The sequence below is a fragment of the Ammospiza nelsoni genome, chromosome 5 (genome assembly GCF_027579445.1).
Source record: "Ammospiza nelsoni isolate bAmmNel1 chromosome 5, bAmmNel1.pri, whole genome shotgun sequence".
NCBI lineage: Eukaryota > Metazoa > Chordata > Aves > Passeriformes > Passerellidae > Ammospiza > Ammospiza nelsoni.
In genome coordinates this window covers 28,222,442-28,250,135 of record NC_080637.1, presented here as the reverse complement: position 1 = coordinate 28,250,135, position 27,694 = coordinate 28,222,442, and the positions used below count along the sequence as shown (strand labels likewise).

Below are 27,694 nucleotides of genomic sequence, written 5' to 3'. Positions count from 1 at the left end.
TCAGTACAGAATTAAAATGATACATCCAAAAGGGCTATTAGTTTTTGTCTATTGATGCATTTCTGGTAAATTTAACCCAAAATCTTACTCCTAAGATCACAGTATTAAAGAGGTGCAGAATCTATATTAGTTGCTAAACTACAAGATAGGTTTAAAAGACTATTTATAGCCTGCAAAGATGCTTAAGGAGAAAAATTAGGTTTTGAAAGTAACACATTCATTTATTCATCAAACTTTCAAAGCCTTCCTTAACCCACAGCTTATTCCTCTAAAAGCATTTGCAGCACAACAAGTTGGATGTCATTCAGATATATTGATTTTGTTACAGAAATACAGGTCATTGGTTTGATAGGCTTGTAAAATGCATGGGGGGAAAAAAAACCACCAAAGCACTTGCAATGTATGTCAATGATTATTAAAGAAAAACATGCATTTCTGGAAGGGAGGAAGTTATCAAAACCACAGGGGTAAAGAAAACCATGCAGATTAGAATCACAGCCAAATTTACTGATGTATAAATCCATCAATTAAACACCAGCCCTAATGTTCCCTTCCCTGGAAATTAGTTAAACAAATGAATCATCACTCAGAGGTGCAACATGGCTCACTGAATTCTGAAAATGTGATTATGTTTATCTTAGAAAGAAAAGAGCAACCTGAAACATGAGTAATTTAAGAAAATTAGCTATTGAGAATGTAAAACACAGAAGCTACCACTGCTGCCTTCTCAGCATGGAGTGCTATCTTCAAGGTCCCCCACTAACAGAGTCTTATATTAGACAAGAACTTCAGATAATGGGGTTTCCCCTCCTCCAGGCGTTTCCTCATGAGTTCATGCTGGAGTTCCCTGCCCAGGACATTTCTAACATGTTTTTAAGTAAAATTTCTTAACTGTTTTCAGGCACTACTCAAGAAATCTAAGAGCTTTACTTACCCTTTTGCATAAAAAAAATAAGATGCTTTGAGTGTCTGAATTTGAGGTATTTGAATTTTTTACTAGCTGTCATACCAGCTCCTGGGAACCTCTTCTCTGAAGGTAAGGGTGATTGTTTACAGCCACTAGGAACTGTCCTGGGATTTTTAGAAAGATATCAATGTAATCTTAATTTCACAACTAATTAACATTTAGCAGGGCTTTTCTGGCTTTCCTCAGTTTGATCAAACAAAGGCACACTGAAGTGTAAGTAGGTTTCTGTGAGAATTCTGTGTTACACCTCCTCAACTGAACAATGTAACTCATTTTATGTGCACAGGTTTTGAAAATCTTCAGTAAGTCAGTGTAAATATTCATAATTATAATGTCCCGATTAAAGTGAACAAACACTCTATTTTTAGCTCTGTGTTGGAGTTATCTTCAGTTTCCTACAGAAATTATTTAATTATTCTTCCATTATTCTGCACTTAATTATCAGGTTAATACTTACAGTCAAGAGGTACATCCAGTGCAGAAATAATTTGGCACAGAAAGAGGACCAGGGAAGTTTTGCTTGTAGATATGCTCATCTTTTTCGTCATGATTTTAAGCTGTACTGAGTAAATCACACTTGAAGAATGAAGTTCAACTTTGTTAAGATTAGATAGCTTGCAGTAGTTATGAAAATATAGACAAGAAACCTGATAAATAAAAAAACAAAAGAATGATATGCAGATATAATGGAGAGTTAAATGGTCACATGCATCTTCATATTATGAAATACAAGCAGTCTAAATACTGTATCTAAAGAGTTACACCATGTATTCTACTGAAATCCAAGAAATTCACAAGTTCTTAGGTCATCTAGATCATAACACTTTCCTAAAGAAGCTAATGAAGAAATCCCACAACCTTATTGAACGGAAATACAAATACCTCTCCTAAGAAGGATAAAGCATCAGTCAGTCCATCTATTTAAAAAAAAAGAGTATATACTAAAGATAACAGTCCTCTGAAGTAGATTTACAGGATTACAGCTCTGAATGCCCACCTAGTCTCTCTTTCAAGCACCCTGCACCATTCTTGGAAAGAGGAATTTTAGGCATCTACTCCAATGAAAATATGTCAAACCATGAATTTGACAAGTAAACTGTGGAATCTTTCTGCAGCTTTGAGTTAGGTACTCCAGCTTCTCCCCACTTTGGAACTCTTTCTCATAAGACATCTGTAGACTGAATACACAAGACTTCATGAAGGTGCGAAGGTGCTATCCTGAGTACTGTACCTAGGCTCCTATTTCTGGATATCTGATTCCTTTTAAAATAGGTAACATCAAAATGCTTTGTCATTTCTAGCCTGAAACCAAAATGTAATTAACTGTCAGCATATTCTCAAACACTCTTCTCCTCCTTTCATATGTGACAAACTGCCGGAAATGAAACTTAAGTTCTTGGAAATGTGTTAGATTTTCCTCCTCAGCCAAGCATGAGAGATCACATTAGCCATGCAGAATGATTCTGGTTCCCTTCTTATTTTCTGCATCCAGGACCAAGCTCTAGCTGAGAAAAATGTTGGAGGAGTGAAAACTACCTGCAAGCCCCATCAGCATCACCAGTGACCTACAAAGAGCTGCACAGCCCTAGAAATCCAAACGGTGCTTGCACAATGCATTCCCAGTAAATGAACATCCACTGAGAAAGCACTGCCCAGATGGATCAGGAAGTTCACAGTGATCAGCATTAATTCACCTTGAAGAGCACACTTGCTCAGCTCTGGCTACAGATATGAAACACAAAGCTATCCAGTCCACAAGGAGTTACAGCTGCAAAGAAGCACCTGCTTTACAAATGTTAAATTAAGATTTGTTTGTGCTTCCTGAAGTTACTTAATGGTAAGAATTTACCTCAATTTTCACATTACAGAAGAAATTATGCCTCTTAATTGCTGCTGTAAATTATTTTTCTCTTTGTACAGTCCTCTGAGCAAGAGTGGAATTAGAAACTAGAACTGAGGTGTGGAGCTCTACTTCTCATCCTAACCTAGGACAGACATCAAACTACCTGATTCTTACTGTCACTATCTGCAAAACAGATTTTTCTTTCAAAATAAGAATATTCTAGTAGGTTAAAGTTCTAGACATGTACTACTTGGAGTTGTTGGGCAAGTTGCTAATTGACATTCCAAACTATCTCTAGGACTTCATACTGTAATGTAAAGATTAATTATTTATCATGGCAGATTAGAAAAATTACAAAACACATCAGAAGAGAGGACACCATAGTTCTGGCCTTTGCATAATTATTTATATAAACTGGAACTGCACAAACAGTCAAGAAGGTGGCATGCCAACCTAAAAAGACTCAGAAAGGAGCTCAGGCATGTAGCAGGAAGGCATGAAAGACAACCAGACTTTTCTAGAAAAACAAACTGAACTTTGCTATGTTTTAAATAAGCACCCTAAATTGCTGGAGGTTGAGCTGGGAAAGGTGAGAAGTGCTTTCCTCATCCCATTTTGGCACATACAGTTTACTACACTCCTGCTGCAGAGAGCAAGGGAAGGAGTAGAGCTTCTGTCAAGAGTGCCTGAGAACACTCCAGCATGTTTCCTGCAATGAAGTGCTCTCCAGAAAAGCTGATTTTATTCCAGCAACCACAGCTGTCTGCTCTTCTCAGTTAAACTAGGTTCTCAACCTCTGTTCTCCTGATTAATATGCCATCTCCTCATTACAGTATACTGCAATTATCAAGGTGCCCTCTCTGTGCCCTGACCTGGGATTTACAGGGTACTCTTTGAAGTACTGCACAAGTGAACCTTGACTTCTCTTGTTTCTCCTCCATGCAAGGTTTCAGTTCTCCTTCTGAAATCCTGAAAACCTGATTATCCACTTTATTGTCTTGTTCTTTCGACATGTAAAATGAGCATTGCTGTGTTTTGAGAGTATTGTAAAATCAAATTGCATTTGCTTTGAACAAGTACAACTGAATACACAAGCACTGGTGAATCAGGCAGGGGCAATTAAAATGATTGGGAAAGTAATACTCTTGAGAAATTGTCTCATATTGTCTACCTCTGCTACTGCAGAGTTCCAGTTGGACACCAATTGAATCTACTGCTGGGATGTTTGGGTATAATATGGGAATTCAACCTCAGAGAGCCCAAGGGGTTTGCAACAGAATATTACTGAAAATGATTTTAGGTTTGTCAGCACAATTGGGTGCTCCTGCTGAATGTAGTCAGTCAAGATTAAATCTGGCATAATTTAGTATGAATACAACAGCTGCTATGTAGAACTAAACATTGCTTTGACATAACATTATCTGCTACAAAATAAGGACAGGCCTCTAAGCACAGATCAATGTAAAGGCTTCAATTGCAAAACTTGAAATATTTATCCAGCAGATTGCCTTTTCCTCCAGATAATTTATTTGCAATCTCTTGTAACTGAGACATTTTTTCCTATCCTTTTCATAGGAAAACACATATATTGTGACAGTTTGGTCAGGAGTTTGCTCACCAATTTGTACAAAATATTATTTTCTACACTTGCATACCTCCTATGTACCTAACAAAATGTCACTTGTTACATCTAATGTGCTTCTTGATGAGATGTTGATTGTGATTAACAACATGGACTAAGGGTTGAAGCTATGGGACAGCAAACAGGAGTCCAGTTAAATAAAAATGCATAAGCAAAGTGCAATAGCAATTCATCATAAAGTATAATTTGAGAAGGAAAGAGTTTTATGTAGGTATTGCAAAAGAACCAGGAACAAGTGAGAGACGTTGATCTTTTTTTCACTTGTGGAAAAAAAAACAAACAAAGAATTACTTTTTAAAAATGACCCACAGAAAGACACAATTAGAAGAATGAAGGCACCTGAGGTAGACTACATGGCAGAAGATCAAGACACAGTTGGTTCCCAGTGGTCTCTTCACTGGGACCATTTGGCTATAAACAGCAAAACTCTGAAAAACAACATGTACAGAGAAGGGATAATTTGGAAGACAGAATTCAAGATTTCTTTTGTAAATCAAAAGGGACAAGGATCTCCTCAATTTTAAGAGCTCAAGAGCAAATGAATCACAGAATTGTTAAGGTTGGAAAAGACCTTTAAGATCACCAAGCCTAACTATCAGGCCAGCACTGCCAAGTCCAACACTTCACTATGTTTCTAAGTGCCACAGCTACATGAGTTTAATTACCTCCAGGGATGAGAGCTCAACCACTTCTCTGAGAAGTCTGTTCCAGTGCTTCATAATTGTTTCAGTAAAGGAACTTTTCTTAATATTTAATCTAAACCTTCTCTGGAGCAATTTGAGACTGTTCCCTCTTGTCCTTTTGCTTGCTGCTTGGGAGAAGACGCTGGTACATCATGGGTTACATCCTTCCCCCCACTGAAGGAGTATCCATCCTACCCACTCACTCTGACACTCCCTGAATTGTGTCCAGGCACCACAGAATGACAATTGGGTCCGGCCAGTATTTGCCAAAGAGAGTGTTAACAGCTGAACAGTATCCACAACTGTGGAGCAAACACCCACACACCCAAACACAGGGGGTATTTTACCATGCAATACCAGTACTGAGTAATGCTGATTTCTCATTGGAATATTAATACAGACAATAATAATAATACAATTAATCAATTGACACCTCAAAGGTGAGTCAATTGAGGCTCCAAATGCCAGAGAGGACCCATTTTTCCTCCGGCTGTCTTCAACAGAAGCATACAACATGTTTAATTTCCTTGTAAATGCTGCTGTAATATTTCTTTTTTAGGATGTAAGAGTGTAAGGAAGTGTGTTTACTGAAATTTAACCTAGTCCAAAGTTAGACGGCATTTTCTAACCGTAATATTGTTTCACAGAGACTTGATGCAAAACTGATTATGCATTTCTACTCAATTATATTATTTTTAAGACAAAAAAGGTCTTCAGAAACGTGAATGGAAGCCAAGGTCAGTGTAAGAAATGTGAAAGGCTTATTTAATTGTAAGACAGAACAATTGGAATATTTCATAGACATTAGGGAAAAAAGCATTATCTTCTGTATAAACACGATTAAATTAATGCAGTACAAGTTAGACACTGGAGATCAGAGAAAAATTATTACTTAGCAAAAATCTTCCTCTGCTTCATTCGTCTAATGCTTCTATTTTTTTCTCACAGTGAAAGACAGACATAATTAGAATATAGGAAAAATAAATAGTTTCCAAGGAAATTTGTTTCATAGCAGTCTTACATCCACAGAAACATTAAAAGTAATTTTAAATGGCATAAATGTATTTAATGATTTATACATTGAAAAGAAGTGTTGAAGATTATAATCAAAAAGCACAAATGCTTGCTTTTGAGGAAAACAGCAATACCCTTATCACTTAATGGAAGGTCTTTACAGGACTTATGTGGTTTACACAACTATGCTAACTGCAAGTATTAATAAGATTATTTACAATATTTTAGAACAAATGGTTTCAAATTTCACCCTTCTTTTTTAGGTTATCTAGCATTTGCAATAATAGGCCACATAAAAAACACTAATTAGAAACAAATATTTAATTAAAATGTTTCAAATAGAAATAGATAACAATGCACTTAGTGTTACACTTCGTAAGTGTGTAAGTAACAATAATGCTATATAACAAGAATAATTCTAACTGTTTTTATGGGGGTAGTATGACACAATAGACTAAACACCCAGGTACCTGCTGACAGACCCAAGTAGTAGTCAAAATTCTGCTCTTGAATAACCTTGTAGTCAATTCAGTCCCAACTGGTTTGCTTTCCCCATCCATCTCTTACCTATTAGATGTAAATTATCCAAGTTATGGTCTATTTCTACATAGCTGGTCTTAATCTACTTAGCACAGGACACATAGCTTTAGAGTGTCTGAACAGAGGTGCCAATAAAAAGAAATAATTTTTAAAACTTTCTAAAAGCACACCACATTAGAATTATTTCTCATCCTTTAGGACCCTGGAAAACACCATACTGCTTTCCTCCAAGTTTTTAATTTGTCACAATCTACTACAAATCTATCCTTTAAAGTCATCAGGAAATACTAAATCATTTTCTGTGATCTCCTGTTTATGAAGCTTAAACTCATTGCTTTGGATTTGGCTACACTGTAAATTTTATAGGGATATCCATTCAAAGAGGACTGGATGAAAAATAAACTATGGAGACAGAACTCCTGAATTCAACAAGATCTCCTCAGGACTAATTCAGATGCTTCAGGTACTTATTAGGGTTAAATGTTTGAAAATGGCACTTAGCCATTTTCAAGCTATTTTGACAAAGGCAGATGGTCTTGTGTGCCATACTCTAAATGCTCTCAGCAGTTCTATATACAGCAAAAAAAATCATCAGCCCAGTTACACTCCTGAACTGCCACTACACTCAGCATTACCGTTTTGGCTCTGAGAATGTACTTAAGCATTCATAGTGGTCTCCTTCCTTTCCACAATCCAGACATAATTTACAGTCTCTCTACTGTCACTCTATTTTCAACTGTGGGAAAGCCACTTAGTCCATGAAACTTCTTTACTGACAATCCTATATAAAGACCTGCCAACTGGTTTGTTATTCATCAAAGTCGGGTCTGTTTTGTTACATAGTTCAATTCATGTTTTTATTAATTGATTTCATATGGCAGCAAGCCAAATGCTTTTCAAAGTCGTCTGACCAACATCTTACCAAACTTGTAATTTTACCAGATATTAAAAGATTAAAATCAAGTTTTTGTAAATCATTTGTTTTACAAGCTCTACTTTCCATAAAACTCTGAGCAGAATCAATTTTACTCAAGGCTTTTAATTCCCTATCAGCTGAGTCCCCAATCAGCTTTTTCCATATGTTCACTGTGATTTATATCAGGCTATACTTACCCTGCTCAATCTGCTTGTCTATTCTGAATCTGGGCAGAACACCAGCTATCTCCCAGTCTTAAGGAACATATTAAAAACCAAAACCTGTGAACCAGATATCTTCCCCACTGGCTCCTCTGGAGCTCACAGGTCACCTAAGCTTGCTAAATGACATAATATTATGTAGCTTCAATGCATATTATTCAATACCTACTAATGGTTACTATGACTAAAGAGGCTTTCCATCCAAATATGATGCATCATAATTTTTCTTCCAATTAATGTTACTTATAATAATATAACAACATCAGAAAACAGTGTTTCTAAGACTTGGTACTATTAAAAACCCCCAAATATTTGCCTGCTTGTCTCTACCATGGAAATGATCAACACATCTGCCATGAGAACATGCCTAAAATTTCATAGCTGCTAACTGGATCTCTTTGGTAGATCACTATGAACACTGGGATGCAGATAAAAAAGCAGAGATAGGGGTCCTTAAAAATTCCACTCTTATTTCAACTGTCTGCTCAAGAAACACAATCTATGAGCACAGAAAATGCAGGGGAAAAAACCCCAAACAATTAAGCACAGAGGTCAAATATCTAATAAGGGCAGCAGGTAAGCCTGTAAATTCAGTCATGTGTCACAGATTTGAATCCTTAAAGCAGCCACTTAGGGTTGACTTTTAAAACGCTGGAGCAAGGCTAATCTGTGCTTTTACAGTTGTCTTACATATTCCCTTAAGGGCTATATTGGATTTGGCCCTTTTGAGGATTTAAACAGAGCAGCACTTACTTTTTAGATCCTGCTCAGCTTAAATTATAAACTGCTTTGGCTGGGGTGACTATAGACATGGCCAAGCAAAGCTGTGGATAGCCCTCAAGTAGGTAGGTAAGCCTAGTAAGCCTGGCAAGTTTAGATGCCCCCAGAATCAAATCAGCATCTGAACAGCACTTTTGTATTGCAAATTTAAACAGATGTCTGGGTCTTGCTTGGGTCCTTTCTGGTGTCCTAAATACTTGACTGGATTCAGAATCTCTTACCTTTTTAATCCACTCATGTAAAAACTAATGGTATAGTGACACCTATTTCAACAGTCCTTTAGAGTCATTACAGCCTGAACAAATACACATCATTTCTTATACATGTATACATACTTTACTGTCTTTCAAAGACTTGGTTGAGATGTTGGAGTTGAGTGTACTTTGCAAATCTGCTGCTGCTGATGATGATCTACTCATGCTGAAGACTGTGAGTTTACAAAGGAGGGAGTGAAAAAGTAACTTGCATAAATTTAGGGAGCTAGTTTGGCTTGAAGCAAATCACTAAATATGGAGATCAAGGACACGAAAGAATTCTGCTTAATCATTAAAATTCTCAGTAAGTTAGAAAGAATTCAAAGTGAGAGAAAATAAACTAAGAAAACACATTTTTACAGCTTGTGGATGGTAAACACAGGTACCTAGATGATGCTATCATTAGGATAGTTCTTCGTGCTTTGACACTTTTAGAGCATGCAAATGATCTCGTCGCTCTTTAAGTACAAATAATTCAGCAGAAACTTCAACAAGGAAAACATTTTCAAGAAGCCCATCTCTTTCCCTCTGAAAGGTTTCGCAATAGAAAAAACCAGTGCTTATAAGAAAAAATATCATCAGCCTACTTTCACAGCCATGCCATAGTGAAGTGGTGAGTGGAGCCATACCCTGAGTGAGGACTCCCAGTTCAGTTTCCTTGTTAATATGCAAAGAGGATGCTCATCTGAAATATTAATTTTGTTACCTGGGAGATGTGATAAAATGGACTTTTTTTTTCTATTTTCCTAATTTTTTTCTACCCATCAGAATTCAGTGCAGGGGTTTCAGAGAGCTACCTAAGGAGAAGGTAATAGATTCTGTATTACACGGGTTAATTATCTTCTTTGCATCCCTACAGCTAACTCGAAAAGCACTGACTGTCCAAAAGTATTCCTGCAATCCTGAAGATACCCTTGAGAAAACTGTACTGTGCAAAAGAGCAGAACCTGATTCACAGACAGGGCAACTCCTCCCTTGGGGACGTAGAGCAGAAACCACTTATACTGGCATGAAATGCTGGAATAGTTATGCTAAAGAGGAGGTCACTCAGAATAGGGACATTGCCAGAAAAGGAGGATTAAGGCATTCTGTCAGATATAAAACCTTAACAAGTACATGAACAAAGGAGGGTAAAAAGTGCAGAGGGAATAAACTGTACCAACTCCAGCTAGCTGCCCTGGGTATATTTTGATGATGGGTGTTGGGAACTAGCCACCTACGTGCAACACCTATTTAACAGGTAAAAGTTAGCCTGTTTGCTCATTTAATTTTAAATAATTCTGTTAAAGTGTTACAATTACACTTGTTATCTGCCCACCATTAATAACTGAAATGAACAGAGAACTGTGATACAAGCACTTCAACACAATAGAAATTTTCTTAGCTTTCTCTCTAAAAGTGAGACTTGATAATCTTCACAATTATTATAGCTGTGCAAATCAAGTCTGTTCCTGCTTTATACAGCACTAATTCAAGCTGCCACTGCTCCCAACAGAATTATGTGAGACTTAAGTAAATGAACCAACTTATAATTTGTTTGCAGATATCACCAGTGTTGTGGTACACTTCATAACCAGGTCGCTACACTCAGGAATGCTGCTGAGCACCATATGTGAAGGGGTGAATAGTGTCCTAACAATGGTTAGAAAGAATTTGCCTATTTCAAGACTTTCTGAAAGTGATTTCTGAAGTGATTTTTACCACGTGTTTAAATGAGCAACTCTAATTTCTCCTCACTCTCAAATAATTCATAACAACTCAGAAAGTTCTGATTAACTTCATCACTATTAGGAAACCTGCCTGCTGCAGCTGGACACCTCAATTCTATAGATAAAACAAAGCAGGGAAGATTGGAATTCAGGTTATTTTTTTTTTCTCAGCTGCCTCTGTTGTTTTTGTTTTTGATTTTTTTTTTTCTTGAACCTCCACCCACTCCTAGTGAGGCCACATCTGGAGTGCTGTGTCCAGTCCTGGGTTCCTCAGGACAATAGAGACATGGGATCTCTGGAGCAGGTGCCACAGAGGGAGACAAAGACAGTTAAAGGGCTAGAGTATCTCTCTTATGTGTCAAGGCTGAGGGAGCTGGGCCTGTTCAGCCTCGAGAAGGGACAACTGAGAGCATTAATGTTCATGGAGCATTGGAAGTTCACGGAGCAGATCATCTTGAGTGCCATCATGTGTAACATACAGGACAACCAGAGGTTCAGGACCAGCCAACTGGGATTTAGGAAAATCAGGTCCTGCTCGAGCAACCTGAGCTCCTTGTACAACAAGGTGACCCACTTAGTGGGTGATGGAAAGGCTGTGAATGTTATCTACTGGACTTCAGTAAAGCCTTCAATTACTGTTTCCCACAGCATCATCCTGGAGAAACTGGCTTCCCAGGGCTTGGATGGGCATACTCTTTGCTGAGTAAAAGCCTGGCTGGATGGCTGGGCTCAGAGTGGTGGGGAATGGCAGTGAGTTGGCAGTGGTGCTCCCCAGGGCTCAGTCCTGGGGCTCATCTTGTTCAGTGCCTTTATCAATGATCTGGACAAGGGGATCAAGTGCACCCTCAGTGAGTTTGCAGGTGACACCAAGCTGGGTGGGAGGGTTGATCTGCTGCAAGGAAGGAAGGCCCTGCAGAGGGATCCAGACAGGCTGGATTGATGGGCTGAGGCCAACTGCATGAGGTTCAACAAGGCCAAGTGCCAGGTCCTGCCCCTGGGTCACAACAACCCCAGGCAGCACTACAGGCTGGGGGAAGAGTGGCTGCAAAGGGGACCAATGGAAAAGGATCTGGGAGTTTTGGCCAGCAGCCATTTGAACATGATCCAGTGTGTGCTCAGGTGGCCAAGAAGGCCAATGGCACCTGGCCTGTATCAGCAATTGTGCGGCCAGCAGCACCAGGGCAGCAATTGTTCCACTGTACTCAGCACTGGTGAAGCTGTACCTTGAATCCTGTGCTCAGTTTTGGGCTCCTAACTACAGGCAAGACATTGAGGGGCTGGAGCATATCCAGAGAAGGGCAATGAGGCTGGTGAAGGGTCTGAGCACAGATCTGATGAGGAGCTGAGGGAGCTGGGACTGTTTAGCCTGGAGAAAAGCAGGCTGAAGTGGAACCTTATGAAAGGAGGTTGTAACAAGGTGGAGGTTGGCCTCCTCGCCTAAGGAACATGAGATAGGACCAGAGGAAATTGCCTCAAGTTGTGCCAGGGGAGGTTTAGATTGGATATTAGAAACAATTTCTTCACTGCAAGGGCAGTCAAGCACTGGAACAGATTGCCCAGAGAAGTGGCTTAGTCACCATGCCTGGAGGTATTTAAAAGATGTGTACACGTGGCACTTTGGGACATAGTTTAGTGGTGGACTTGACAGTGCTGCATTAATGGCTGGATGTGATGATCTTAGGTCTTAGAGGTCTTTTCCAACCTAACCCATTCTATGATACTATTATTCTGTAAAAATGAACATTTTCAGTTCACAGCAGGGTAAGTACCTTGGATCAAAACTTTGGAAGCACAGATGACATTTTGGATGAACCAGCATTGCACCTGTTATTACTTCCTCCTACAGTCTACTGCTATCCAGAAAGCTTTCCATTTATTACTATATTTTTCTTCTTGTTTAGAAGAAATTATGTGATTTTAGTAGGCATTACTGACACTATTAAACCACATCTGTTCAAATGGATAGACCCATGTTGTTATATCATTTTAGTGGGAAGATTTCAAATAACAGATATATTTTACTAGAATTCATATTTTTAGTATTTATCCTTCCTTTTGCCAGTGTTATTCAATTAAATCTGTGACTGGCTTCATCTGGCATAACTAAATCTTGGTTTGATTAAGATGTGTTCTATCTTTGCTGCAGCTGATTCTGCTAACTTTCTGTTCTCCAGCCATTTTCTTGTATCTTCATTATCAAAGGCCAAGAAAAGAGAATTTATTCAAAAACATAAATGAATGCCTATTTTTATGCATTTCACATTTATGTAAATGTGAACAATTTCTCTGCTAATATGATGTTAAAGGATTAGTATGGCTTTTAAATGAATGCATTTTTTAGTTTAATGCATCAAAAATAAAACCCGGCGGCTTAATTCCCACAATAAATCTTACCTCTCTAATAGAGTTTCAAGACATCATTAAAAACCTGAAGCCTAAATGGGATGTTCTAACCTACATTTCCATGCTGTTGCTCTTTCATTTGAAATACATTTTATACATTAAGAATATTTTCAATTTCTCATTTAAAAGAATTGGAGAAGGCATTTAACACCACTGAAATAACGTAATTTCAGGTGCAATTTAAGCAAGCAGAATAGAACAAAGCAAGTAACTAGAGCCTGAGTATGCCTTTTTATAAAATCATTAATTTAAACCTTAAGGGTAAAAAAAGCTCATTTATTCATCAAGAAGTTAATCCAGTTTGTTCCCTAACTAGGAACATTTTTTTTCTTTTTTTTTGTATGTCTATGCTATTCATTAATGAAACAAAAAAATTCACCCAGGACTTCAGATCTATTACGTAAGTAAATATTACATTTTGATGTAAAAATTTACATTGTTCAGAGAATCATTTGAATTTCACATTCATATTACCACTGAGGAGATAAAGGGAATTTCTTTCATATTGCCGTGCTCACTATTATTTTCTTTGACCATTTTCAAACTAATTTATTCTTTACATCAAAATCTCAAACGGAAACAGCACACATTGCAAGAATAGTATTTTTTTCTGTGCAAATTGAGCCCATCACAGTTCTGCGTAGTCACACCAATGGATAAAAAATGCCTTTTTCCATTAGAAGTACTCTCTCTCTCTCATATGAATACTATTCTAAGCATATATGATATCCTCCCACAAAATACTAAATATTGAATTACAGAAAGATTCTTCAAGGTGAAGGAAAAAGAACATTGTAAGAGGAAAACACAATACAAAATCAGAAAATAACGAAAAAAAAAAACCTTTAAATTCTGTATTTAGTACTGCAAAAGCACTTCACTACACACCTTGTAAACCAGACTGTAAATTAGTACTAGTAGACTGATAAGCATATTATTTTATCCACAATAGAGAATGAGTACATTTAATGGTTCAAAAATAAAAAAGCTTATTTACATATATACATATATAATATTTGTATTACACAATGAGGCTTCCAAAGTAATACCTGCTTGTTATGACAGTATGTCTAGGCAGAGTAACAAGGTAGCTCTGAAATGAATTGAATTCCTATTTCATGAAAAGGCACTGGTTTATAATTATGTATACATCTTCGTTCCAAACTACCATTTTTCCCTAAGCCAGGTTATTTGCTCAATTTGTAGACATACACAAAAAATGAAAATCTAATTTCTCTCCAATTATCCAGGTACACTAAGAGCAATTTCTAACAGCACAAGTATTAAAAATTATTTCATTCAATTTTGCCAGCTGTAACCTTTTTTGTAGTTGTAACATCTAATGCACCTTTTTCATGCAAATGCAGTATCAAATATGAACATTTCAGAAAGAAAAACTCAAGAAATTATAACAGTGAAGGCATCGTAAAAGTGAAAATAAATCACTCCTCATTAACTTTGATTACTTCAAACACTTTGCTATGCTTTATAGTTTTTATAAATTACCTTACTCTTTGAGGCAATTTTCAGTCAATCCAGTCATAGTTAGAATAACAGTGCATCAAGGCAGCTTTTCAGTTAGACCCTTCTCCTTCACACATCTTGAAATATTGATCCTTCAAAGAAAATACAAAGGACTGTTCACTCAACTCTCAAGCAACACCTGCAGGTAATACAGACTTATTAACATAACACTATTTTGGATTTCAGCACATAAAGAATGAAAAATTGCTATAAATCAACATTAAAGACCAAAATTATTTTCTCAGACATGCTAATTTGAATTGAGAGAGAAGCTGTTGTCCCAGGATTTTTAATTGTACATTAAATTGCCTTACTGCTTATACACCAGGAAACTGTATTTAACTAAAACCAGAAAGTACTCTTTAATCTTTAATATATAATTAAATCTTGGTGGTTTTTCAATTTATCCAGAGATATAGTACCTCTAAAAACTGTGCTTTGTTGTATTCATTTTAATCAAATGTTATTTTAATTGGGTCTGTAAGGACATGTAGAAACTACTGCACCATAGGGAAGAAAGTAATTTTTGATCTTCTATTCTTACATCTCTGAAACCAGCCTGGTTTGCAGTCTCACCTTTGACTTCCCTTCAGGCATTATTCCCTAGGGTTCCACAGCTTCAATTCCCAATTCAGATTTGCTCAAAAGAATAATGTGTCTCAAAGCAGTACTTCTGGAAATCAAAACATATGGAAATGGGGATGTCTTACCAAATTTTCCATATGATCTATGGGAAGAAGCTGAAACCTAAGGTAGGGCTCCTGGGAAATGCTTCACAGACCATGTGGACATAGCACAAACAAAAAGGCAGCTCTAGCCACCAGGTAGGTTCCTGATGTTTATGAAGGTGCCACCATATGAGCACATTATAGAACTGGAGGCCCTCCTTCCAAAAAGGAGCAAGAAATCAAGACAAGACCTTCCTTAGACAAGCAGCTACGAATGGACTGCATCCCTCCTTCCCTAACCCTGATTTCTCCTAAGCACCCTTCCTTCTCGAAAACAGAAAGGGGTTGCCTTTCTTTCATTCACAAAACCTGTAAGCTAGGCAGCACCACCAGACTGATAGAAAAGCTATTCTCCACACTGCTGAGTGCAGCCATCTGTGACCAGAAAGGGTGATGGGAAATAAAGCCCATCACGGGAAAAAACCTCAACCAGACCTTGACTAAGAACAGTCTACCTCATACTGAAAAAGTGGGTTTCAGACATGGCTTTTCTTACAGTCAGAATAATAAAATAATAAATCAATAATACACTCACACAGAAATCAGTTACAATAGCTAAGACTGGCTGGCAAATCCAGGCTGCAAAATTAGGGCAGCCCCTCTCCTAGTCCTCCTTTCCTTACAGGAACTTGACTCAAGCTGTTTCACTGTAATCATTTGAGAAGTAGTTCATCAGTTTCTAGCCTAAACAACACATTAAATTCAAAACTATACAATTCAGTTAGGTTCAAATTTTCCGGGCAACATTAAACTTGAAATTAAAAGCTTCACTTCCTGTCAAATTTAAGGCAGCAAATCAACTTTCATCTCTAAATGCATGAAAACAGTGTTTCTCATTCAAGACATATTAAAAAGTTGGATGGGGGTGTGGGTAATGCGTTGAGGTTTTCTACATTTGTGGGTTTGGTTGGGGTTTTCTTTCTTTTGTTGGGGTTTTGCACTAAGTTTTATGCAGAAATGAATCAAATTTTGAAAGGGGTTATATCATGTTGGCTGCCTGTGCAGCACTCACTAGACAGCAATGAGCAAATAAACCATTGCAAGATTCCTCTTCCTGGAGGAAAAAAGCAGAAAACAGGCATCAACATATTTAGGGATTTTCAGCATATGAATACTTTTCCTATAAACCTGAATAGCAGAAAAAGGAAAAAAATCTGTGCCTTCTTTAAGAGTCATATCTTAAAGAGTTTTGGTTTTCTCACATTTGAAATGTGAATGGAACCCAAAGGCAACCAGGCTTTTTGTACCGCATATCATTGTTTTAAAAATGTGTACAAGTTTTCACAGTGCATCCCAGGGATCTCTGCATTCATACTCATTGTTAACTTCACAACTCATTCTGTAACAGGAGCTGGTTTCTTTAAAAAGGAGTCACTTGGAAGCATTGCCCATGAAATCATGGAGAGGGTAAAGATGAAATAACATCTTTTCTCATTCTTCTTTAATCTTGATAGTGAGTTCCCAGCATAAGGCTGGGTCCAACAGTTTAAATTAATTTTCACATATAATGCTTGCTGGTGGGTTGTTGCCTGGTAAGATAATAAATTTCTCCTTAATTAAACCACATTCCTTTTTTTTTCCACAGCAGCTGATAATCTTAGCTATTTTCAATGCTGCAAGATGTATTCACATCAGTATATGCTGGGAAAAGTATGATACACCTTTTGTTTAATGTCAAAAACCAGTATTTCCAGACATAAAATCAAGATTGGCATGACCAAGACTCTCTGAACTTCACACATAAGCTTTCTCACATATTTAATCAGAGAAAGTTTACCCTAAGTCATTATGCTGGTTTGGCAGAGATATTGAATGTCATGGGGAAAACAGAAAGAGGAAGAAAAGTCTCAAATATTTAAAATGGACAGAAGTGTAGTTAAAGTATTGTTTCAACAAAATGAATCACTTCAGTGTATACGAGTCAAGACACCTGCACCAAAACAAATCTCCCATTTCAAAAATCCGAGTTCAGAAAACAAATAAAATTAAGCCCGAACAAACTTGACTGCTGGGTCTATAAATGAATATATACAACTGGTTCATCTATACAACTGGTTTTGCTGCTATAAAAGCATTAAGGGCCAGGTTAGAAAAGTAGTTTCCCCTTTATATGCCAGCAATCACTGTAATCTCTTGATCATTGAAGTACTTTATCATAAGGTACTTTTCAGTACTTAAATCGTTCATATACCCTAAACAAGTCCTGGTATGAAAAAAGGAAGCTTCACAGAGACTTGAACAATGGCTTTTCTTCTTTGGGTAGCTGGGTGGAGTCACAGAATTATGTAGGGAAGTTATTTCCACAAATTAAAATAGAACCTTTGTGTGTGTGTGTGTGAAGGGGTGGGATTAGGACCACGCATTCACTGGCTATACTCCCTTCTTTTTGCAACAACAGACCTTAGCAGTCTCTCCAGCATTTCCTTTTACTTAAATGAAAAAATCGGTACTTCATGTAAGGGTGAATTTTCCCACTGGACTTGCTCTGATCTAAAGAGAAGTAGCTGTCAAGAAGACATGAAAAGGTCCTGAGCTCTTCTGCTCCTCACTGCAAGCTCCTGCCCCCTCACCTCACATTTAAGAATTGTAGCATCCTGAGAGAGGTACGTCAGTTCATTGATCCAAGAGACAGCAAACCTCTGCAAGAAAAGATTAGGTTTTGACATGACAGGGATTTCCTCAAAGAAACTACCTCTTTGGGATAACAGCCTGAAATTAAAGAAGGTAAAGCAGCACATGAAACTGTATCCCCAGCCTAAGATGTCATGGATGTGAGGTGAATGTAATGCTGAAGTATTCCCATCGCTCTACACTGACTCTGTTCCTTCCTACATAAGCATTGGCAAGGAATACTCTGCAAAGCCAAGGACAATTCCTTCTGAAGTAGAGTCAAACATCTGAAAACAGATATGTAATATTGATTAAAAAAAATCAAATAAAGGTCCTACTATCTCTGACTTAATCCATTTGACTCAGTGAACAGTAAGTCAGTAACATCCACTGATTTTTCAAATCACTACCAAGTACATAAAAGTTAAAATATGTTCCTCAAACACAGCCTCGCAAACAGGCTTTCTTTTCACCTACTTTGCTATGGCAAGAACTTCTCAGAATTGCAGACTTATTGCTTTCCCAAGGAATTCTGTCACAGTCTTCATATTTTGTTTATACTTGGCTTTTTCATTCAAGCTAATCAGCCATCCAGTATTTTGAACTGCTGATTATTCTGAATGACTTTCATTCAGACATTCTTTTCCATGACCTTCAGCAAGGACACAGTTTCTCCAGTGTCTGGGATTCACAGACATACTTTCTTTTTAAACTACTTTTCGCTATAGCATCCCATTTCCTTCCAGATTGTAAAACTTTCAGGTTTAAATACATTCAACTGCTGGATGCCACAAACAATCCTACAGTACTCCTAACATGAAAAATCCTCCACTAAAACTTCTACCTCAGAAAACTGACTTCAGTTGTAACAATTTAGCTAAAAAGAGCACTAACTTGGACTGAGTTCTACTTTATTTATATCACTTCACATGCACAGAATTGTACTATCTTCAGCAGAATTTCTTCTAAAGCACACAGGGAAGAAGAGAACAGAATTGGATCTCCTGCCTTCACATAATTCCTGTGACATGTCTGTATCACAACAGCAGAGCAATCCATAAAGTCCATACTGATTTTTCTCTCATCATGTCTCAGACACTTTTCATAAGATGTCATAAATTTCACTGTACATTCTTATTAAAAAACACTGACATTTTATTTTTCCCATCTTTATGATTCAAAGCATGTCTTTGTATTTCTTTCTAATGAGTTGCAGCATTGCTCCTAGTGTAGGCTGTTAGATATGTGAATTTTTAATTCTGAAGAGAAGCAATATATTCTGCAGACTCCATAAGTCATGTAAAAAGAAATGTCAAGCCTTTATTGCATTTCCCTGAGTTTTATATCCACCAACCTTTTAAATCATACTTGAATAAATTAGTGTATTTGGTTTATCGGGAATAAAATAATTCAAGGAAGTGTAGGCAACTACTGTACACCAATGTATGCGGTTTTCTGCAAAATAATTCTAAAATAGTATCATCCTTCACATACATTTAACAGAATGTATTTTATAAATAGCATAAATTTTGTATCTGAACGTTTTTATTTCTAACAATAGGAAAATTATGACTAAGACACTCGATCATATCTGAGAAGCTGTGGCAGCCCAGTTAAGTTCCCACTGACTGGGAAAGAGGAGAGATAACCCTCATTTTTATAAAAGGAAACAAAGGAAAACCCAGGGAACCACAGGCCAGTCAGTCTCACCTCAGTGCTTGGCAAGATTGTGGAGAGCAGAATTTCCAGAAAAGAATACTGAGAGACATTGATGGTCAGGAGGTGATTGGTGACAGTCAACATGGTTTCACTAAGAGAAAACTGCCTCACAAACAATAGGATGACAGCATCAATGGAAAAGGGAAGAGCAACTGACATCATCTCCCTGGATTTTGTGAAGTGTTTGACACTCTCCTTGCACTGTCCTGCATCCTCATCCCTAAACTGGAGATAAATGGATTTGATGGATGGACCACTCAGGGGATAAGGAATTGGCTGGATGGTCACATTCAGAGAGATGTGGGCAATGACTTGATCCAAGTGGAAGCCAGTGAGAAGCGGTGTACCTCAGGGTTCAGTGCTGGGACCAGGACTGTGTCACACCTTTGTCAGTGACACGGACAGTGGCATCCAGTGCACCTCAGCAGGTTTGCTGGTGACACCAAGCTGTGTGGTGTGGTCAACTGTGGCATTCGCATTTTCTGGAAAAATCCTGGGCAAAGGGATTTTTCTGGAAAATGTGAATGCCACAGTCAACATGCTGGAGGGAAGGGCTAATGCCCAGAGGGACCTGCACAGGATTGAGAGGGGGGTCTGTGCAAACCTCATGAAGTTCTACAACGCCAAGTGCAAGGCCCTGGGTCAGGGCAGCCCCAAGCACAAGTACAGGCTGGGCAGAGAACAGACTGAGAGCAGGCCTGAAGAGAAGGTCTTGGGTGTGTTGAGAAGCTCCACATGACCTGGCAATGGGCACTTGCAGCACAGAAAGCCAAACATGTCCCAGGCTGCATAAAAGCAGCGTGGGCAGCAGGCTGAGGGAGGAGATTCCCCTCTATTACTCTGCCCTCATGAGATCCCACCTGGAGTACTACATGCAGGTCTGGTGTCCCCAGCACAAGAAAGATGTGTCTCTGTTGGAACAAGTCCAGAGGATGGTAACTGAGATGATCAGAGGGCCGGAGCACCTCTCCTAGGAAGACAGGCTGAGAGAACTGGGATTGTTCAACCTGAAGAAGAGAAGGCTTTGGGGAGACTTACAAGTTCCCCTAAAGGGGCCCAAAAGAAAGCTGGAGAGGAACTCTATAAGGGCAAGTATTCACAGGACAAGGGGGAGCAACTTTAAACTGGAAGAAGGTAGGTTTATATTGGATATTAGGAAGCTATGCTTTACTGTGAAGACAGTGAAGCACTGGAACAGGTTGCCCAGAGAAGTGTGGATGTCCCATCCCTTAGGTGTTCAGGGAGAGGCTGGATGGGGCTTTGAGCGACCTGGTCTAGTGTAAAGTGTCCCTGCACATGGACCTTTCCAATCCAAACCATTCTATTTTTCTATAAAAATTATTGTTTAAGTGATAAAGTTACTAACGTTACATACTTATAAAAATAATCATATATGTGTGTGTGTATATATATATGCACACATACACATATCAAAATAATATTTAGTCTGTCCTGCCACAAATTAGAGCTATATTTCTCAACATAATGAGAATTTGTTGCTCTGATGAGTACACATCTTTAAAAATCCACCCTGATTGCAATTTCTGTGCTCACTGAATCTTAAATACTTCTGGCACAACACAGCTTTTCCATTTGCACACTAGTTTGCAAATTATATCATTACTACCCAATAGTCAAATCAGCTATTGAAAAGAAATATGAAAAATTATATTTACGGTATTTATGGAAAAGGGGTGTAAACAAAGACAGATCAATGACAGAAAATTTGTTAGGTTAATATAATATTCTGGAATGTGACAAAGAGGGAGAATTAACCCAACATTCTCCATCAGAACTCATTGAGCTAATATCAGAATTTAAAATCTATTTTTGTCAAAAAACTAAACTTTGTGCCATGCTAAAGAAAAGCTCATAGGAGAATAAAGACTTGCAGAAGGTTCTTGCTACTAAATTCATTTCAACTGTTGGTATCCTTTTAGGAAGAAAAGAAAAGAAAAAAGGAACTTTCAAAACACTGTCAATAGAGTAAAAGAAGACAAATACTGCTTTTGACCTGAATGCTGGCCAAGAGGCATCCCACTGTGTAGGTTATTCCAAAAAGGAGATTTTAAAAACACATTTAATTCATCTATGAGAGTCCAATGCAATATTCTTTCAAAAATTAATCCAGTGCTATTTTTGTGCTCAAAGCTTCATGGTCTTTTCAGGCAGCACCCTGGTGGAGCAGCTCACTGCCTCCACTTTGCCCAGGCCACTGACACTGTTCAGGTTCTGTTTAAGCTTCTCCCTCTCTTTCAGCATTGTCAGTGCAAACACACATGCCAGCTACCATCTTTTCAAATCTGTAGGAATCCTTTATTTGTTAGGAAGTTTCTCTGTAGAGAAATGGACAAATGGTTCTGAGTGGAAAAGCATTTATCTCAGTTTAGCTCTGCCAATGCAAACAGCAGTGGCTAAGTCAGTCTATCAGCATCAGGAAGCCCTCTCATAACAATAAATAACCATTTATTTTGTTCTCTAAAGGTAGACAGGTACTTTAGACATGAAAAAAGGGACCACATGCTTTATTAACAATAATAAAAGGATGTCAATGGGCACAAGAACTTTCACAGGAAGTTTTCTACTAAGCTAGTTGTAGGTTTAAAGGTGCTGTACTCAGCAATTCCAAATTAATTTCCACATGATCTTACTGACAACAGAATGCAATGAAAAGCACATTAACCTTTCTTGATGACAGAAAGCACATTTTTGTACAGAGGTACTGGCAGTGACAGCAGGTAGAGCCTTTCCTTTTGCCACTTGACAGAGTGCAGTGCAGTTGGCAGACACAAAAGACACTGGCTACTGTTCCCAGGAGTCTACCCATCCTTTTTTCTACACTATCATGATTTGCTTTAAAGGAATTACAAAACAAAAGTTTTTAGTGAGTAATTAATGGATTAATTTATTTTTATTTTGCCAGGTAGAGTATTCAATTTGTTCTGTTATCTTGCCATTAGATTAGGTCAGTATTTTCCTTACAAAGCTTGAGTATAAAATTTAACATGAGAAGGATATATCATTTCAAAACAATTTTTTCCTTTTTAATTCATGTCTGCTTTGGTGGCATTTCAAAAACTAATGAATATACAGACAAATGACTAGATGACAGATTTCAAAGAACTGTTTTTGCTCTCTGTGGCTAAACATTTGACAGTTTGCTTGCAGAAACGTGTTTCCTGAATAACACTTCATAGAAATTCAACAAAAAGAAAAACAATTTATACTCAAAAGCTGTAAAAGCCAAAACCCCATGAACTGTAATTATTTTAGAATCTAAGTGGCCATCAACTTTTGTATATCCCAGTCTTTATTGTTTTGTTCTAGAACTGTACACTGTCATTACCTATTCTTTCAGCAGTATTAAAAGGCTTTACAAACTGCTGATACTCAGTCATTTACTCTCTGGTGAAGCCAGAGAGCTTTAAAAGAGAGCCAGAGAGTTTATCAGAGCACATCACATATCAAAAGACACTTAGTTTCTGCAAAAGAGGGTTCCTGATGCCAGACAGATTACATTATTGAGCTGTTACAGTACTCAGATCTGCTAATTTTTAGAAGGCCCATGAGAGTTCATGAATCCCAAAACAAAACCAAAAGCCTCTGTGGGATACACGAGATTATGGTTTCCTCAGCATGCATTATTTAACAATGTTTCTGCTTTGGATTCCACAAATCCCATATAGATTAACCATTTAATAAAAGCCTGAAAATGTAGATGGTCCACAGATGCTTTTGCAATTTAACAGTTCTTCTATTTCACAAAAGACTTACAAGGGTTGCAGAAAAAGGAATAACTGCAGAATTTTCATATCACAAATATTAGACTTCACCTTTTGCAACAAAGAGAATGCAATCCCTGGTGTTTAATTAGAAATCTGAAATCACCTACTACTTTGTACTATTCTAATACTGATCCCAAGTGATACTGTAAGCACTTCTCCCCTCTGATGATGGTGCCCACACAGCTACATTATAGGGTCAGTGATACCCTATAATGCTGAGGTCCTTCTTCCTGCCTCTCTCTAACCAGTTTAGGGCCAGAACTTTCAGTTTTCTATCCTGAGAGGCATACATGATAATAGAGCTTAATAGGAAAAGCAAAACCCATGCAAAGCACAAAAAGGAATTAATTCACTGCTCTGCAATGTTCAGCCACCCCCAGGAGGGCAGGGCCCTGTTATGTGTAATGGTTACTGGGGAAAACAAGCTCCATCATTCCAAATATTCCCCCTGTTCCTCCTCCTTCCCCCCTCTGCACATACTGAGCATGATATCATATGGAATCTCCCTTTGGTCAGCTGGGGTCACTTGTCCTGGCTGTGTCTCCTCCCAGCCTCCCATGCAGTTCTAATTTCCTGGCAGAACAAGAAGCAGAAAAGGCCTTGGGTCTGTGTAAGCCCTGCTCAACAGTAACAAAAATATCTCTATATTACCATCACTGCATTCAGCACAAATCCAAAAGACAGCCCCATACCATCTCTGTGAAAAAAATGAACTCTCTCCTAGCCAAAATCAGAACTCAATGTGTCACAGAAAGCTTTCTATATCTCCTTTCAAATTATTTATGCTGAAAAAAGCATTGTCATCTTTGTATGGATCTACCGACTTGTGTAGACTAGTACAGATGAAAAGAGCTCCAAGAAATCAACTAGAGAAGTAAATCAAATATTCTGAACTTAATTCTATCAGTTTTCCTATATCACCAGGAATGCAACCTCACCACAGACACCCAAAGGTAACGAATAGTATCCTAACTTGGTAATGTCAATAGGAATTCTGCTGCTAAGCTCAATTAGACAAATAAGGTTATCACCCAGATGAGTACAAGTAACAAAGGAGCTACATAACCTGGTACAAAATGGGTTCCTCCTGGAGATAAAATGGAAGGTGTACTGAACCAATGTGATTTAAATTTAGGAGTGGAGTACAGGTCAAGTAATCAGCTTTCCTGAGGTCTGTGAGAAGAAAGCAGGGTGCAACGGAGCACCTGAGATCAAAGGTGCTGTGCCAACCATGTCTCACAGAAGCCACTGTCATTGTGCCCAGCAGACAAGGATGGTAACTGCACACACAACAGAGATAACTGCTGACACCTGTCAGGGTGCAGTGCACACACAACATATTGCCCTGCAGCCTGTTTGGGCCCTAAACCCATGTTCTTTTGTAACCTTTCTCTCACAGGCTCATTTCTCGTACAATACCTCTTCATAAAATTCTCCTGAAGGCAGGACCAACAGAGGAGCCCTCCACTGAACCACAGGTGCAGAAGAAGAGCTGAACCTTTCCAAGAGAAGATGTGCTACTGCAGCTGCAAGAACAACCATGGGTGCAGGAACATTTGCTGCTGCAATCTGCAACTCACTGTTCGTATATTTGTACTTTTCCAAGGAAGAAAACCTTGTTCTTGACTGGTTAGATCATTCAATGCTGCACCTATGGAACTCAGGGATATGTAATAACTTGACAATGAACAAGTTGAGAAGATTAAATACTGTATACACAAGACAAGATCCTACTTGAACACCTTGGACCAAACCCAGAAAAAACAGACATATGTTTTCAAGCCCTGAACACCATAAGAAGAGTAATTCACATTGCTGGTTTGGGCATCTATGTCCTCTATTATACTGAACACAAAAGACATTTTTGCACAGTATTCAAACAGCTACTTATCTCAGTGAGGAAATACCTACCTAGACAGCAGAAATTAATGGAAGTTTTTAAATTCTTTCTCCTGAGTTTAAAATACTATTATATCAGCATAGAACCAGAAAAGAGAACTGCAAACCTTTTGTGCAGTGATGAGAACATATAATGACTTTGAATATGGAAAAAGGATGCAGCAACACTTTGCACATTAGTGTGGTAGAATCACACCAATAACCATAGAATATGCTGACTTGGAAGGCACCCATTAGGATTATCAAGTCCAACTCCTGGCCTGACACAGAACAGTCCCAAGAATCCCACAGTGTGTCTAGAAGTGTTTTTTAAATGCTTCTTGAGCTCTGACAGGTGGGTGCTCTGACCACCTCCATAGGGAGCCTGCCCCAGTGCTCATATAGCTGCAGAGCAGGAGGAAACCTGTATAGCAGGCCTTTAGCATTTCATGGTTAAGCTAGCAAAAGGCCCTAAACATGAGACTCTTGGGAGCTTCTATTACTCCATAAGCTGGGACTCTGCACTCAAGAAAAACCTAACTGCTGGTATGAAGTACAGCAAAGAAGTGTTAGTAATAAGGAGTACACTGTGTGTCAAACTCCAGGTATGGTCTCATGTAGGGCTGCCCTCCAACAGGAACCTCTGATACACCAGTTTCTGTTTTGTGGAAGCTGTCCCTGGTCCTTTAGCAAGTGGGACAGAGCACTGTGTTACAAGGTGCTTGTGAAAAGAAGAAAACTAAGAATTCTTCTTGGACCTCTAAGAGAAAAGGTTACACTAATGAAAATTACCTTGCATCAATGACAAATCCTCCTGCAGCTTCATACAGGTTTTCTGCACAATTTTTCGAACAGCAGTATGAAGAATCAACTCTCAAAATCCTCATCATAACTTACTTCTATGTTACCAGCAAATAAGCATCAAACACCTTGGAAGAACTACTTTGGTTTTAAAAAGAACAGACATGGATCCAATTTCCTTATAGTTTAGGCATAAGCTATTAATCACTTCCCTGCATTGATTCCAAAAAGGAGTCAAAAAATGCTCCATCAGCTTTTCTTGACTTGTGTTAATTTTCAACTGCCTAAACAAAGGATACTTCTATAGTGAGCAAATTGGTTTTAGAAAACCTTCAGATTAAAAGCTTACTTATAAACTAAGTTAAAAGCTGATAGCAGCATTCACGTGAAAATGTTAAGAATCCCAATAGTATTTTACACTAGGTAGGGTTTTTTTTGGGAACTGTGTAAGGAAAGAAACAAGATTCAAATGTTAATGTAGAGAAATAACTCTTTTAGGGTTCCCATTAAATCCCACAACCACTTTAATACCGGCAGGCTGCATTAATATTTTGTGTTTTTCCAGTGTTTTATATCAACTAATATAATTAATGAATAAATCAATTTTGCACATTCCTGAACCATGCCATTGTTCTGGAAAGGATCCCAGAGGCCCAAAACCCACAAACTACTGTCTACTCTTTCAACAGCAAACATTCTACTACCTGAATCAATGAGACATGGAGAAGTATTGTTAAAAAAAAAATAGTTAAAATAAATGCTAGGAAACTTAATCCATTTAATTTGCATGAACTGAAGCTGTCAGATTCTTTAGGGCTCTGCAAGCAGTCCAAGGCATCTAATACTGTTTGGATGAATGGTTGCTTTATTCCACACCACCATTCAATGCATGGTTCTACTTCATAACTTTTACAACTACTTGAACAACATTAATGGGTGGAAGCAGATCATCCTTCTGCAGTTGCTGTTCTAGATGTGAAGGATTCAATGCCTTCCAAACCTGTGTGGCCTGAGAGCTGCTGGAGAAATCTGTCTGAACACACCTGAGCTATCAGAAAGACCTGACAGTTAGCAGTAGGTTATCTAATATATACCTAGAGGGTTTAAATCTTCTTGCAACATTTTTCTCTTTTCTTTGGCTGGAAAACATCCACTCCTGCCAGCCAAAGATCCATTTTCCTTTGAAGTACTTCCTGGGAATTTAATTGCCCAGTAAATTGCCAACAAAACTTCCAAGGCGCAGATCAGCCCTGAGAGACTCCTGGGAAGCAGCCTGAAATTCATCTTTCCACAGTGAGCAGGGAGGGCAGAGCTGCCCTTCAGTCATAAAAATCAATATTTGACTGGATGAAATGTACTGAGCTAAATACAGCCATACACAGCAGGCAGAAGTTCTCACCATTCTCAGTGGAATCTGACATTCCACTGGAACAATACTTTTGAGAACTGGGATATTCAGATAATTAGTGTCTAACTACATTGGCAATACAACTACAGTCTTTCCTGTTTGAATATTTGTCTTAGAAATTTAAACTTCTGCAGTTATTCAGCCCCCTTATACAGTTTTTCCATTCTTGGCAGGTCCTCCAAATTGACTGCGTACCACACATTTCAGGTCAGCAAGGTTCAAATGATGACACAACGTAAGAAATACGGTGAAGAAGAACATGGAGTTAG

General features: G+C 38.2%; 1 protein-coding gene across 24 annotated transcripts in view; it reads right to left on the bottom strand.

Annotated features, from left to right (window-relative positions):
* The window catches only part of NRCAM (neuronal cell adhesion molecule), a 145,238-nt gene that overhangs the window by 65,892 nt on the left and 51,652 nt on the right, over positions 1 to 27,694 (bottom strand). For 17 of the 24 annotated variants that reach the window (XM_059473274.1, XM_059473280.1, XM_059473287.1 and 14 more), the window contains 2 exons: positions 14,479 to 14,588; positions 1,425 to 1,614 (listed from right to left, as the gene is read on the bottom strand). In XM_059473274.1, coding sequence (XP_059329257.1) covers positions 1,425 to 1,515 — 91 coding nt within the window. In that variant the 5' untranslated portion in view covers positions 1,516 to 1,614; positions 14,479 to 14,588. Of the gene's footprint in view, positions 1 to 1,424; positions 1,615 to 14,478; positions 14,589 to 27,694 lie in introns of those variants that run through there. The other 7 variants (XM_059473296.1, XM_059473293.1, XM_059473295.1 and 4 more) reach the window with 2 other exon arrangements.